The following is a 16,162-nucleotide window of genomic DNA, read 5'->3' on the forward strand; positions in this document are numbered from 1 at the left end:
ATAAATCTAAATAGGAAAAGTAATCTGTCCACTTTTAGCTTAAATTTTTTGAAAATCACTGAAAAAAATATTATTTTGCATTTTATTTCATTTAATTGAACTTAATGCTTTTAGGTCACTGATAAATATCCCAACTTACAGTGACTGTGAAGTTGAGAGATGGCTTCAAGACAGTAGCGTAATCAAAGAAATCAATGGCGTACTTATTCTGCTTGAAAAATACATTGGAGCTTGCATTTCTTGAGATACCTGTTTTGGAAATTACATCATTTAGAAAGCCAAAGTTATAGTTCACCAACAGCTTCTAGCCACCAAACTTCTCCATCTGAGCTAATTCCCCAAGGGGTTAAGAATCAGGGCACAAAAACCTCATTCCCACATTGGCTTCTGTGGCTATTCTGTCGTCCATGGGTTCCTTCTAAGCACCATTACTGCCACCCCAACAGATTAAGGCCATTGACAGAATAGTCTTTTGCTCTTTGGGGGATTGTTGAAAGCTGTTGAAATAGCAACAGAAAGATCCACGTAATTAACCTTTATTTTATTATTAAGAGAAAACTGTCTGGGGGCAGGTGTGATTTCAGAAGATGTTAAGTGATTTTTAAAAAAATAAAGATGGTCAGTCAGCTAAAAAGGTATGCCTTTTCACATAGTTCTCATGCTGAAAATAAAGAACAGAAATGGAAAAAATTACAACTATCTATCACATGTGGTTGAAGTACAGACTTTTATAGGAAATAAATTTCCCCTTCATGATGAAAACATTCTGCACACTGGACTAATGAACAGTTGTGACAATTTCAGCATTTAACAGCATCTTTAGAAAGGCAGTGATGTTCCCAAACAAACATGCTAGTTATAATAAGAAAGATGACAGAGCAGCCCCGGCCAGCATAGCTCTCTCACATCGATCTTTCTCTCTCTCTCTCTCCTCTCTCCCCCTCCCCCTTCCTTTCCTAAAATCAATGGAAGAAATATCCCCCAGTTAGGATTAACAAAACAAAACAAACAAAAAAATTAAGAAAGATGACAGAGCAGCACCGCATATATAACTGTACCTTCATTCCAAAGTCTACAAACCTGTAAGTGATTCTGTCACCGTGGCTAAAATTTCTACCGGCCCAGGGGGTGATGGAGACATGTGTTCAGAAAGCTGATTTGAAAAATTCATTAAATTTCTCATCTCTTCGCCATTAAAAGAGAAGTTTGCAGATCCATTTATCTGTTTTGTTTTAAAAAATTCAGTTTTATTCTTCATTTTAGCAATCCAAATTTTATAAAACTAAAACTCAAATTAAGTCACATTAAACAATGTGATGGCTCAGGTTTGACTCTAATCACTATAAAAGGGTAAATTCTCACTTGTCCAATGTCAGAAAGCTCTTTTTTTCTTACACTGTTATTTTGTTAATTCAGTACAAATCTTATTTCTAGAAAAAGAATGCTCATAGTTATCCCCATTACTAGCTGTAAGATATCTGTAAAAGTTACCTTAAATTTTTTTGTAATATTTTTCTTAATGCCCCAAAAAGATAAAGGTGAAATTGTAAGTGTTACATCTCCTTTCACAGGCTTCCCATAGGTATACCTGAAAAATAATAAATGGGTGGGGTGTTTTGTTTTTACATTTTCAATTTGATATTATCAAACTAACACAATTAGAAATGTTACTTTCAATAGCATATACTGGCAACCCAACTTAAAAGGATTATATTAAAATATACTCTAACTACAAATTTTCAAAACTAAGCATAGCTAAGTGTCCTTAATAAATAGTGATCTTTGAAATTAAGTCTCCAAAATAGGAAGACTTTCAACTACACCACCTCAAAGCAGTTCCTAGAACACACTTTACACAGACTCTAATCATTTCGGAGACCCCAGAGAAAATACATAAGTGGAAGTGACAGTTTTCTGCTCAAAGATTTTTAAAAGATTATGAAAACCTTATCTTCCAGAAATCTGGCCTGACTGGCCCATTAACCAAATGCATGCCTAGGAGACTTCACAGTGTTTGAACATTTTAACATGTTTGTTGAAACTGCATTCACCATGGTTCATTGCTGCATGTTTCAATATTAATCAGGAGGACTTATAAGACCAAACATGCTAGGGCACCGAATGGGCTCGTGGCTCTCAAAGATTTTTTTTTTTTCAGGAAATTTTAAAATAAGAATACATGGGGTTTTTTTAATGCATAGTACCAAAATTAACTTCTTGAATTAAATCTCATCTCTGCTGCTTACATTCCATGTATTAATTTTACCCCCTCTCATGATGAGAAAGTCTCTTCATGTGAAGGAAAGGCAATCTTTAGTAAATCATTTTCTTGCCAAAGCCTTTTTTAAATGTGTTTCCTGGGTTCCATCCATGCCTATGTGAAATGTTGAGCCAAACTTGGATGTCAATTTTCCTCTGCACTATAGAAATCAAACAGCGGCTCCTGCTCCCTGAATCCATTAGTTGAACACAGAAACTGTCTGACTCAACTCAACTCAAAAGTCAATGGTAAAATGTAGCAAATTCAAAATTAAGAATAAAATAAATCAGTCTTCAAATGATAACAGTGAAGTTAGTGGAAACCTGGGTTAGCAATTTCAGTATCAAATTCATTTATTCAAAAGAGAGTTCTCAAAATCTAACCTTGCTATATCTTATTAAACTTTAAATAAATGCATATCTATAATATCATGATATTGTATTTTAAAAGAATTATATCACATGAGTAGTAGAGGGAACTTTAAAGGCCAGACATAATTTAAAGTATTCTCAGACACAAATATTTTTTAATTTTGATTTAAATGTGAAGCAGATTTAGCTTCCCAACCCCCAAGTTGATTATAATAACTGTAAAACAAGGATACTGGCAGTTATTGTCCTAAATAGAAGCTGGAAGCATTTAGGATACACTAATTTTTCAGAAAGTAGTAGTTTGACAACATTTTAAAAAGCAAATCAAAGATATTCTCTTTTTTTATTTTTTTGTAAATATATTTTATTGATTTTTTACAGAGAGGAAGGGAGAGGGATAGAAAGTTAGAAACATCGCCTTAACTGGTTTGGCTCAGTGGATAGAGCATCGGCCTGCGAACTGAAGGGTCCCAGGTTCAATTCCGGTCAAGGGCATATACCTTGGTTGTGGGCACATCCCCAGTAGGGGGTGTGCAGGAGGCAGCTGATTGAGGTTTCTCTCTCTTTGATCAGTTTCTAATTCTCTATCCCTCTTCCCTCCACTCTGTAAAAAAATCAATAAAATACATTTTTTTAAAAAAAGAAAGAAAGTTAGAAACATCGATGAGAGAGAAACATCGATCAGCTGCCTCCTGCACACTCCCCACTGGGGATGTGCCTGCAACCAAGGTACATGCCCTTGACCGGAATCGAACCTGGGACCCTTGAGTCCACAGGCCAACGCTCTATCCACTGAACCAAACTAGTTAGGGCAGATATTATCTTTATAATTCTCTAGGACTGTGGTTGGTGGGAAAGAATCTATTATTTATTTTAATAAGGTGGGAATAGTGAGCAGATGTTCAAGTTATAGATTTCAAAACTAAAAAGAGATTGTTAACCTTCTTCTTTAGGTAATGTGACTATGCCTAGATGAAACAGATGGTTACTAGCAAAAAAGCAACCTAAACCCGGCTGGTATGGCTGAGTGGATTGAGTGCTGTCCCATGGACCAAGAGATTCTGGGTTTGATTAATGGTCAGGGCACATGCCCAGTTTTTGGGCTCAATTACCCAGTAGGGGGCATGCAGGAGGCAGCTGATCAATGTGTCTCTCTCATCAATGTTTCTATCTCTCTCCATCTCCCTTCCTCTCTATCTAAAAATCAATAAAAACATTTTTTTAAAAAATGTAACCTAAATTGTTTATCATTTACTCATAGAGATGACTATAATAGCTATTATGAAACATTTTAAAATCATCTCTCTAACTTAATAACAACCATCCAAGTGGTAAGACAACAGAACTCATCTTTCACCAAAATACACCCAAAGAACAACTGGATTTCCAACCCCACTCTCTACACTCTAATTCTGTGACAAGACCAAACCCATCACCCATACAACTCAATTTGGTTCATTCCAAATAGCAGGCTTTGGACTGGGTATGAAGCTCTTTGCTGTGCTACATAGAGCTTGGAACTGAAACCTTATGGACCATATTGTTTATCCACTTGTTCTTTCAATAGTACTTATTAGATACCTACTCCATGACTAGCACTGTACTAGGCACAAAGATGCAGTGATAAGCAAGAAATAGACCCACCTTCAAAGAGGTGGACTAGCAAACAGCAGCACTATGTGACTAGAGCTATGAGAGGTATAAAGATAGATGGTTAAGGGACGTAGCCAAGCCTTGAAACAGCCTATTGTAAAGGCTTATTGGTCAGAAAAAGCATTTTGCATTCTTGAAAGCACAAGTAACATTTGGAAATAGAGTTTGGGAGGTTAGAGAAGGGTTTGGGTGAGATATTTCAAAGGACTTAAAACTAGAAAAGAGCCCAGCTGGCATAGCTCAGAGGTTGAGTGTCAACCTATGAACCAGGAGGTCATGGTTCGATTCCAAGGCAGGGCACATGCCCGGGTTGCCATCTCGATTCCTGGTGGTGGGCATGCAGGAGGCAGCCAATCGATGATTCTCTCTCATTATTGATGTTTCTCTCTCTCTCTCTCTCTCTCTCTCTCTCTCTCTCTCTCTCTCTCCTTCCTCTCTGAAATCAATAAAAATATATTTTTACAACAACTAGAAAAGAACTTTGTAAGATATCCTAAAAATTTTGAACTTCGTCCTCAAGGCAATGGTCTGAAAATTTTCATGCAAAAGAGTCAAAATTGATTTGTCTTTAGCCTAAAATAGAGAAGAAGAGGGAGGAGAGGAGGAGGAGAGGGAGGAAGGGAAGGGAGACGAGGATGGGGAGTGGGGAAAGGTGAACAGCAGCAAGAACTCTGGATGATTCAGCGCAGAGAAAAGATTGAAGGAAAAAACTGAAGTCAGAAAAAACTTTTCAGAAACTACAACAGTAACTAAGGAGAGAAAACTGATGTTGGCCTGAATCAAAACAGTGGCAATGGAGATGGATTTGAAAGAAATTATGGAGTTAAAACAAATAGCATTGGATATTGATTAGATGTGGAGACTGAAGGAGTGGGAAGAGTGCAGTTGACTTGGGCAGCTAAGCAGATAGTGGTGCAGTCCACCAAGATAGGACACAGAAAAGAATCAGATTTAGGGGAAGATGACTAGTTAAAGAATCTGTGGGATACCCAGCGAGAGAAGACAGGAGGATCTGAATCTCAATACAGAAATATGGACTAGAGATATAGATTTGGGTGCCACGACTTACAAACAGTAGCAGAAGCCCTGGCCATGGAGAAGATAATTCAAATGAGTAAAGAAAGAAGACAGCCAAAGATGGAACTCTGAGAAATAAGAACTTTTCAAAGATAGGCAGAAGGGAGTTGCCTTCAAAGGGTCTCAAAGGAGTAGCCAAGAAGAAAGAAGGCGGGCGGGGGGGAGAGGGGCGCGCGAAAAGAAATAGAAAGGACAACGTCAGATCTACAAAGCGGGGAAAGGTAAAAGGAGTTTCAGTGGCATGACTCAGGGCGAAAGGCAGATTGTAGGGGGCTGAAGAATGACTGGAATGTAAAGAAGTGACAAATGCAACTCTAAGTAGGTTGGGAAGATAGGGTGGTATTGGGAAGGAGACAGGAGATTCAAGGGAAAGTTTGTTTCTTTTAATGATAGATATGTTTAAACACATAGTGAAGAAGCTGCTAAAGAACAAAATAGAAGAAATCAAGGCACAGGTAAGAGAAGAATCTCCTCTGAAGGGAGAACAGATGTGGCTTTCATTATGACAGACATAAGATCATCATCTTCGTCATCATTTCAATCTTTTCTGGGACACAGTATTTATAGAATATGTCTATGCCAACTTTTTAAAAATATATATTCTATTGATTTCTTACAGAGAGGAAGGGAGAGGGATAGAAAGTTAGAAACATCGATGAGAAAGAAACATCAATCAGCTGCCTCCTGCACACCCCCTACTGGGGATGTTCCCGCAACCAAGGTATATGCCCTTGACTGGAATCAAACCTGGGACCCTTTAGTCCGCAGGCCGACGCTCTATCCACTAAGCCAAACCAGTTAGGGCTATGCCAATTTTTAAAAATATATTTTTATTGATTTCAGAGAGGAAATGAGAGGGAGAGAGAGCGATAGAAATATCAATGATGAGAGAGAATTATTGATTGACTGCCTCCTGCATGCCTCTCACTGGGTATCAAGCCCCAAACCCAGGCATGTGCCCTGACTGGGAATTGAACCGTGACCTCCTGGTTCGTAGGTTGATGTTCAACCACTGAGCCACACTGGTGGGCGGTCTATGCCAATTTTAATAGACTTAAAGAAGACACTGGTGGTCAGAAGGTTTCATTAGCCTGTTGCAAAGTTGTAAATTATATCCTCAGTCTGAATGAAAGCAGACCCTCCTGAAAGTGCATTGGTAAGCCTGAAACTCATGATAGCTGTAACAGGGGAAAAGTTTATTCCTATGGGAAAAGGGGCCTAGGCCTTTGGATGATGACACAAAAGATCGCACTGCCCTGGGACAGAACTACCTTCCTTTGCCATAACCACAGACATCATCCTTAGGCAACTGAAGCTTGAAGAAAGGAGTCCTGGAATGGATTATTATCAGAACTAGCCAGATCTGAGAATTTCCAATGCCAAAAAGAGGCTCACTATCTACAACAGACAAAGCACACATACTGAAAAGGTCTTGATGTGTGAACGTCACTAGTTTAGAGTTCCCAGTCACTCAATCAAACATTAATCTACATGTTGAGTTGAAGGTATTTTCTAGTTGTGTTTAAATTCCATATCAGCTGGCTTTAAGGAGATTATCCTAGATCATCTGGGTGCACCTGACTCAATCAGTAGAAAGGCCTTAAAAGCAGACCTTGGACTTCCCTAAAGAGGAAGAAATTCTGCATGTGGACAACTTCAGCCTATGCCGGAGAGTTCCAGCCTACCCCTCCTGATGGCCTCCTCTACAGATTTTGAATGTGCCTAGCCAGCCCCCACATTCGCATAAGCTAATTCCTTGCAACAAATCTTACTATGTATCCCCTACTCATTCTACTTCTATGATAGAACCTTGACTGCTACACACACTAAGGAAAATGATGAAAATACAATGTGGTGAACACTAAAGAAATGCCAGAGAGCCATCACAATTATCATGTCACTCTCAGCCATTCGTATTTCAAAGAGGCTCAACAAATGAGAATCAGGATGAAACTACAAGGTTTGTTACTGGGCTAGGAGGAGGAGGGTGTGGCATCATGAGATATACACCCCCTAAAATTGTATATAAAGTTTTCTGAAGTTACCAGAGTTTAAGAGCCACTGTTTTAACTAATTGTACTAAATCCCTGGCAAAACACTGAAAAACAAAAGCAAAGATTATATCCACCCTCAACTTAACCTATGCAAACACTGATGGATGAGCTGTGTGAATTTGCACTAAGTTTTATAAGCATTAGTCAAAGAACTCAAAATAAAACCCAGACGGAGGCTTAACCTTCAGCCAAGATCAAAGGCAAGATAAAAATTATGTAAAATGCAGGCATTAATATGTTTTCTAAACCATAAATCCATCCACAATACTCAAGTTCACTTTGGAAGCTACTTCTTAGTTGAACATGGCAGAAAACCAACTAGGTGTATAAATCGGAGACATGTTTTTGCCATTGTGTTGCATGGGCTTCAGGTGATTTGAGCCAGATAGAATCTAAAGCAGGAGTCCTCAGAAAGTTTTGGTCTGTGGACTGCTTCTGCCAGGAGACTCACAGCCCATCACTTGCCACTGACACAAACCCTCACCAAGAGAGGAACGTGGTGCTGAGACAGCAGTGAGATGAGGTCCAGTTTTATCAGCTACTACAAATAAATTCTGAAACTAAATAAATTTCAGGAAAAAAAGCACAGATATTGATGCATCAAAAAATAAAAGCTACAAGAGATCAGTCCTAGAATTACTTGAGGGCAAACCCAGGCTGTACTTTTGAGAACCACTAATTTAAACCTATTCTGTGTTGTTGTTTTTTAATGTTAAGTCTAGATATGTCAGGTTCTTTTTTTTTTTTCTTTTTTGTTAAATGTATTGGGGTGACATTGTTTAATAAAATTATATAGGTTTCAAATGTACAATCTATAATACATCATCTGTACACTTCATTCTGTGGCCACCATCCAAAGTCAAATCTTAGTTGATCACCAAACACTCAACTTCCTCTACCCTTCGCTACCTCCTTTTTCCTTTGGTAACCACCATACTATTGTCTGCGTCTGGAGTTTGAGAAATGCTAGTCTGGAACTCTGAGGATGCTTTTTGTCTCAGCAAAGCCAGATGCTTTGCTGTTCAATCCAATAGATCAAAATCACGGGAGTCACTATACATCTGTGTACCTATGCTGAAATGATGAGTGTGAATTATTTACTCATATGCTAATTGCAATCAGACAACCAAATCCCTCCCCCAAGAGTCAACCTCCATCATTAACAGAGAAAAAAAATTAAGAAGAGGTAAATCACCTCCATCCATGACTTAAGAATGAGGAATAACAGTACTTTTTTAAAAAAACAAATCTGGCATAATCTATCATGTAAATCCCTTGATTAGTCTTGGAAAGACATGAGTGTGAGGAAAATATTTCAGAACCAACTTGGAAGCAGAGAGATGTGTACAAAGATCTGTGCAAACGTGTTCCATGTTTAATTGTTTATTGTAGATATTTGTTTCCTGCCCATCGAGGTATCTTAATAAGCAGAACATTGGACTACTATTCTGTGGTATATGATGAGTTCTCCGTCATACAGTTTTATAACAGTTTATAGTCATGAAAAAGGATACTCACTTTGCTGTGACAATACCATTTAAACTCCTAGCCTTCAAACAATGATATAATGGTGTCTGCAGAGCAACTTCAAACTTCGGTAATACTGGGAAAAAAAGAGTAAATATTTTAAAGAATCTATTTTACTATCATTTACAGCTTGACAAAAACCACAAACAGAATTGCTCTAAAGGAGTTTATAATTGGTACTATTTGAAATTAGATTCATTATGATCCAAATGAATACACATTAAGGCTTAGATGAAAAGCACTTTACCCAAAGTCAGAAATCCAATGAAGCTAGTGACTAGACAGTGATAGTGGGGGCCAGTGGGAACTTCTGTTGGTAGAACTTACATTGTACCCAGAACACTAAATGGAAATGCATCTGAGTGCTATAAGACCAGCTGTCACCCATTAGTGTGGGCTTACTACTTGATAAAACACTCCCATATTGTTTGGTAAACAGCTGCTTCTGGAGCAGTCCCTTCCCTCAGACCTTTCACCAATTTGACTACTAACGCACATCCTGGGGCCCCAAGCCTCTCCTTCTTCTGGATGATGCCACATAAGCAGTCAGACTCCTTGTCCTTTGAGGCAAAGGCAAATCTAGTGACAGTCTAATGTAATCAAAGACAAAGTTGTATAGTAGAATTTCTAGTTAATAGGTAAGATATGGCTACAAAATATTTTCTTCTTGTCACAGGTACTGATAGGTAATTCCAAAATTAGAAACCTCTACTTTAGTCAGCTTTATATAATTAAGATAAAACATATTTTATCAATATTAATACTATCTGATATAGAGAACTCCCCCAGAATATACAATTTTTGTTTTCTTTCAGTCTACAGAAATATCTTTTTCTCTAACTTCACTGGCCAAAGAAGTAGATCAATCTCATAAAAAGGCATCTCCCCATTCAATTAACACAGGAGTAGTAGCAAGAAGGCCAATGGCTCAACAACATAGGGCAGACCTCCAGCTCCAAACCAGGCTAACGGCCCTTGGTGTGCCAAGACACTCTTGGACTCGAGACCCATCTAGGATTGCATAGTCCACAAAGCCATAGGGGTCAACTGTGACCTTCCTCCAAGGCTCTCCACCAACACAGAAGTCAGGGGACACTCAGAGGGAGAGTTTCCTTAGAACAAGGAAATTCAAATGTCCCCTCCTCAAATATCATAGGTTGGCAGTTAATTCCCGACCTAAACTAGCCCCCATTCAGCAACATACCACAACCCAGCACCACCTCTAGGTGACATGAAAATAGCCTATAAAAACCCTGGCCACCCAGACTTATTCTTTCAAGGTTGTCAAGAAGAAATAAAATGTGAGCCATACAGTGTAATTTTACATTTCTAGTAGCCACATTTAAAAAGAAAAAAAAAACAGTGAAATTAATTTTTGCAATGTTTTATTGAACCCCACATATCCAAATATAATCAGTATAAAAATGTGTTATTAATGAATTATTTTTCTTTTTTCTTTGTGTACTGTCCTCAAAATCTTGCTTTACACACTTAGAGAACATCTGCATTTGGACTGGCCACATTTCAAGTGTTCAACAGCCACACGTGGTGAGTGACCCCACACTGGACAACAGAATTCCAGGTCAGGGGTCAGTAAATAATGACCAGCAGGAACTAAGAGTGTTTTTTGCACTTTTAATTGTTTGAGAAAAATCAAAAGAAGAATATTTTCACAATGTAAAAATTATTAAAATTCATATTTCCATGTCCACAAACAAAATATTGGATCATAGTCACATCCACCTTACATAGTTTTTGTGGCTGCTTCGTGGCAAAGTTGAGTGGTTAGGACAGAGACATATGGCCCATAGAGCCTAAAATATTACTGTCTGGCCCTTTATAAAAAATATTTGCTGTTCCCAGTTCTAGTTGATCATGAGACTTAGATGTGGTATGAGCTACGTGGAGGCTGAGCCACAAAAGTATAAGCAAACTATCTCCAGAATTTCCAAAGCTGAATGAAACACAATCTCAAAAAAAGTGACACAAATCATATAAAAAAGCTTGTGTATAACCTCAAAATTGCTATTAAAATTAAAACTAATACTAGATCCTATGCTTTCACTCTCATCTCTCCTTTCTCTTCCTCCACCAACAAAATGCTTGGCTCACACTGTTTTTACCTATGTGTGTCTAAGTGCAATATTCACAAAATTTTAAATATGTATATTATGATCAAGACAAAGTAGAAAAACAATAATTGAGCACAAGAAATAGATTAGCATAATGGAACTATAGGTGATCTTTTTCCTCCTTTATTCTTTATAATGACCTTTTATAACTTTCAGTTTTACAAAGGAAAAAATTATTAGATCTATAAGAACCATCAGGATTTTACCTCTACTGGGATTTTTACTTTAAATTACACATCTTTTGGAAATTTCTCTTATCTCTGTGGAAAGTAATAAATGTGTTTTCCTTCCAAATAAATTGAAAAACCCTTACCATATTCTGCAACCTCGAATAATTGATAATATGTCTGCTCCTATTGGGAGGAAGAAAAAAAAAAGAAAATATATGAGTTCTTATTTGATTGTTTTGCTTGCTTACTTACCTCACAAAAAGATTTTGGGAGAATTTAATGCACTTATAATGATTTAATGAAGAAAACAGTTTATTTTCATTTGCAGAAGTTTATTTTTAGTCATCTACACATGAAGTCTGTGGGATTTTATGAATTTTTCTTGCCAATTCACTAACATAAAAAATTGACCTGACTCTAAGTATAATTTACTATAGGTCATTTAAACAAACTGCTTCATCTGACTTCTCTCATTTGTGAAATGAGACAAGGACAATATGCCCAACTAACAGGAAAGGACTTCAAATTGGTTTTGGAGATCATTATTTAAAAAAATGGAGAAAATTAAATTACACATAATTCAAATACTTATAAATAAACAAGGATACAAAATCATTGTGGACCAACATCCTCTACCTTCCCAATTACTGAAATTATTTTCTAGTGTATCCCTTAAATCAATACATTCTACCTGATTTTAATAGATATTGTTAATTATTTCCTTTTCCACAAAAGAAAAAAATGTGGCCTATCTCTTTCCTAACTCTTCATATTTCTATCTGTCCATTCTAAATCATAGGTAACACATTAAATAGAACTACTTCAAAATAGTTAAGTAATTCCATTAATAAAATCGGTATTCTAATTCTGATTCCCTAAGTTATCAAATAAAATACAGAGATGCAGCTATAAAAAAAATTTAGCTTTTTAAAACATCATCCTTGGTTAATCTAAAGCAACTGTACACATTTCTTTTTAATCCTAAAAGAAGGATATAGTTCATTTCAAAGTATGAAACAAATGTAACTACTTATACACTAACAAAATATTTGTCTATAAACATTCAGTCTATAAACATTTTCAAGAATTCTTCCTTGTTTCCTAATGGCCTCTCTTTCTGACCCTGAAATGCTGGCCCTTCCCATTCTAAGCTCAATGTTCTTCCCACTCTCCAGATCCTTAATGAGCTCATCAACTCTTACGGTTTTAACTGCCATCTCTATATGACCCCTACATAGTTATGTCTAGCCCAGACCTCAACCCAGAGATTCTCACTCAACTCCACCTTCTAGACATCCCCACCGAATGGCCTACAGAATATCCTGGACTTCTTTATCTGGATTTAGCCTCCACCGAGCACCCTCCCTTGATTGTCTCTCCCCATGTTGTTAGATGGACCTTCTCTCCCATAATCTCATTTTACTTAACACAGTGTATTATCTTTATCTGCTTTGTGTCCATCTCCTGTAATAGAATACGAAGCCATTAAAGGCACAGCTCCTAATTCAGCATGCCTTCAATGTCTGTTGGATTGAATGCATGTGTAAATGAATGAACAAATTGGTTCCTGTCCCCACACTGGTTTTTACAGTGTTCATCAGATTAGTTAGTATACAGTATCCCCTGCAAGAAATTAAAATAACCTTATCACGAGCAGAATCAGGCTACCCTGAAGAGGCATGGCCATCTGTCAAATGACCCATAGAATAACCTCAACTCCCTGCCCTGCATTTGGAAGGAATAAGGATGCCAAGGACTGAAAGAAGCCAGCCATCGTGGAAAACTGAAGAAAAGGCAGAAGGAACGTGCTTCTTTTCAATGTCATTTTTAATTGTTCCAATAAATCAAAAAATCATTTTGTAACTGAGTGCTGACAGTGTGCTTTGTCCCAGGCAAGGTTTTCCCAGGCTGTTTATAAGTGGTGAAATGCAATTCAAAAAAATAAATTATTTGGCTGTCCAAAGGGCTTGAGAGGCAGAACTGGATTTTGTAATTCTCAACATATCGTCTATTAGGCAACCAGGCCATACCAATTTTCACGAGTTTAGTTACTTTTATAAAATATTTTTACAAAACATATAATCAAGAATGGTAGAAAGTTACTAAAAGATTTAAATTAATAATAATTCAGAGAATAAGTAGCAATGTATGCCACTTATAACCACAAAAACCCTGATACTGAGAAGTTTCATTAGTCCAGAACAGGGATTTGCAAGCTCTTTCTATAAAGGACCAGACGGTAAATATTTTAGGCTTTGCAAGTGAAGGGGTTCAGAACAGCCTTCCCCAAGGTGTGCCACTTTGGCATGAGAATTATTTTGAGCTAAAGGCAATTGAGACCCCGCGGGCTCATGAGAAACTTTTACCTCTCCCTTAAAGAATTTAAATTTGGGGCCATAATAAGAGTTTTTACCAGAAATAGCTTTCTATGACCAATCCATAGGGCAGGGAAAACTTCTAGTTACTGAACATTGGCTCTTCTTAGCGTCCAGCAAATAACCTTCCTCACCTCCGTAGCCCCAAAGTACTTTACCTCTTAGCTCAGAGGTCACAGGCACCTCATTTTAATTTTCTGTCTCTGGACTTCTCATGTGTGTGGGGTTCCCATAGGTACATATGTAATCCAATTTTATTATTTTTTCTTGTTAATCTGCCTCATGTCAACTTGATTATTAGACCAACTGGAAGAACTTAGAAGTATAGAAGGAAGTTCTTCCTTCCCCCATAAGCTATATGGTTGCTGTCGCAACTACTGTTCTTTGCCATTGGAGTGCAAAAGCAACCAGAGACAATGGGTACACAAATGAGACTGTCCGTATTCTAATAAAAGTTTATTTACAAAAACAGGTACTAGGCTGAATTTGGCCTATAGCCCAGGGTCAGCAAACCCTGACCTTAAAAGTAAAATTTAGTCCAGACAGCATGGCTCAGTGGTTGAGCATCGACCTATGAACCAAGAGGGCACATGCCTAGGTTGTGGGCTCAATCCCTGGTGGGGGAGAGGTGGAAAGGGGGTCGCAGGAGGCAGTCGATCAATGATTCTCTCTCATCATTCATGTTTCCATCTCTCCCTCTCCCTTCCTCTCTGAAATCAATAAAAATATATTTTTTTATTGATTTTGGAAAGTAAAATTTATTTCCAAATTGTTCTATGTCAATTCTAACTGAACTAAATTAAATTTGACTAACCGTGACTAAAAACATGCAGCAAAACCAACCCGGGGCCTTTAGAAGGAAGTGTGAGTTTCACTTACTGAACAATTTTCCTTCAGTTTTAAAGAAACAATCTGCTTCAAAATGAGTTTTATGTTTACTCTAGCTCATCAAATCCAGCTTGTGCTCATTCACTCTGCCAACAGCTGGAGAGAGAGGCTGACCTGAAGGCATAAATACTTGGGCAGCATGTCTTTTAAGCAAACACCTTTCCAGGAGAGAGAATATGTAACTCATCAATGTCTTCTGAGTTCTTTCCCCAATATGGTCACTGTTCCATGGGGAAAGCTCTCCCTTAGAAAACCAGCTCTTGGAATGGACTGAAGGTTGCCAGATGGGAGGGGGTGTTGGGGTAGGGTGGAAGGTGAAGGGACTGAAAAGTACAGATTAGTAGTTACAAAATAGTCATGGGGATGTAAAGGACAGCATGGGGAATACAGTCAATAATATTGTAATAACTATGCAGGATGCCAGGCAGGTACTAAAATTAACCGGGGGGGTCACTTTGTAAATTATATAAATGTCTACGACTACGCTGCATACCTGAAACGAATATAAAATAATACTGATTGTCAACTATAATTAAAAAATAAAATTCTAAAAAAGCATTAAAAATAAAAAATAAATAATATATTAAAATCTTCAACAAGAAGAGAAAAAAAGAAAACCTGCTTTTCGGCACATGTACTCACTTTCCATGTGTAGTAGATGTGAGCCTATTTCAATTAGATTTTCTAAACAACTTCTAAAGCAGGAATGAAAAAGAAGAACCAGGAGGTGCTCTCAGTAATCTCTGAAATTTCTTTGTCTCTTTATCCCTAAGTCAATAGTGGATTGTGAGAGTGTATGTATGGAAACCAATCAGATGAAGGGGGAAAGAGAGAAGACCCACAGTTTTTACCATCCTCCCAAGAAATATGCTCTGACTAGAGTACAAATTGGAGATGTGAATTACATCTATTCCAGTTACAGAATTTCCCTTCTCTAACCATGAAGCCATCCAACTTGAGAGGGTTTCTATTTTTAACAAACTTAAAGAAATACGGCACACTTTGTGACCATTAAAATAGATGGGTTTTTTTTAAATGCAGGGGAGCTTCTTTCAACTCTTGCTTCTGGAGTTAAAAAAAAAAATGCCAGAAATAGAACTGAGGTGCAGGATGGATGATTTCTGTTTACATATTTAGAATCATTTCAATTTCCCAAAGTCTGCTTTAGCATTAATCTCCACTGTCTAGATTTATTTTTATTTAAAGATGAACAAAGGGACTGAATTTTTTACATCCACACATAACAGAATGTTAAAATAGAAGTATTTCAGACTCAGTGTTGGCTTTGTCCCCCAAGACAACAGATGGCAAGGATATCTACATTCCAAAGTGAGGTAAGACTAGCATGCAGGACTTGTGAAGGAGGTTTTCAAACACTAGTTTTGCAACTCTCAGCCAAAAGCATCAAGATTAAAATAAATGAGAAAGGAATTTTAGAAGAAAGCTTTTGATGGGGTAGGAGTCACACACACCCCACTCCCAGGGATTAGGTGGACATTGCTCTTTCGCCTTCAATCATAGGACAGCCCAGAGAGCTGGATGCATGTCCCTTGAGCATCCTCAAGTTGTCAGTGGGCAGGCATTGTTCATGCCTGAACAACCTCAAGAGAAAATCCTGCTACTGACCAGCTGCAGGGGCAGCTGAGCTACGGGAG

General features: G+C 37.7%; 1 protein-coding gene across 1 annotated transcript in view; it reads right to left on the reverse strand.

Moving 5' to 3' along the window:
- The window catches only part of CD109 (CD109 molecule), a 121,805-nt gene that overhangs the window by 60,092 nt on the left and 45,551 nt on the right, over window positions 1-16,162 (reverse strand). The window contains exons 6-10 of the mRNA XM_070418229.1: window positions 11,388-11,427; window positions 8,934-9,018; window positions 1,492-1,588; window positions 1,081-1,222; window positions 140-249 (exon numbers count right to left, since the gene is read on the reverse strand). Of these exons, the coding sequence (XP_070274330.1) occupies window positions 140-249; window positions 1,081-1,222; window positions 1,492-1,588; window positions 8,934-9,018; window positions 11,388-11,427 (474 nt within the window). The remainder of the gene's footprint in view (window positions 1-139; window positions 250-1,080; window positions 1,223-1,491; window positions 1,589-8,933; window positions 9,019-11,387; window positions 11,428-16,162) is intronic.

This window comes from Myotis yumanensis, unplaced genomic scaffold (assembly GCF_028538775.1).
Source record: "Myotis yumanensis isolate MYYU_CA2020_CCGP unplaced genomic scaffold, mMyoYum1.0.hap1 SCAF_6, whole genome shotgun sequence".
NCBI lineage: Eukaryota > Metazoa > Chordata > Mammalia > Chiroptera > Vespertilionidae > Myotis > Myotis yumanensis.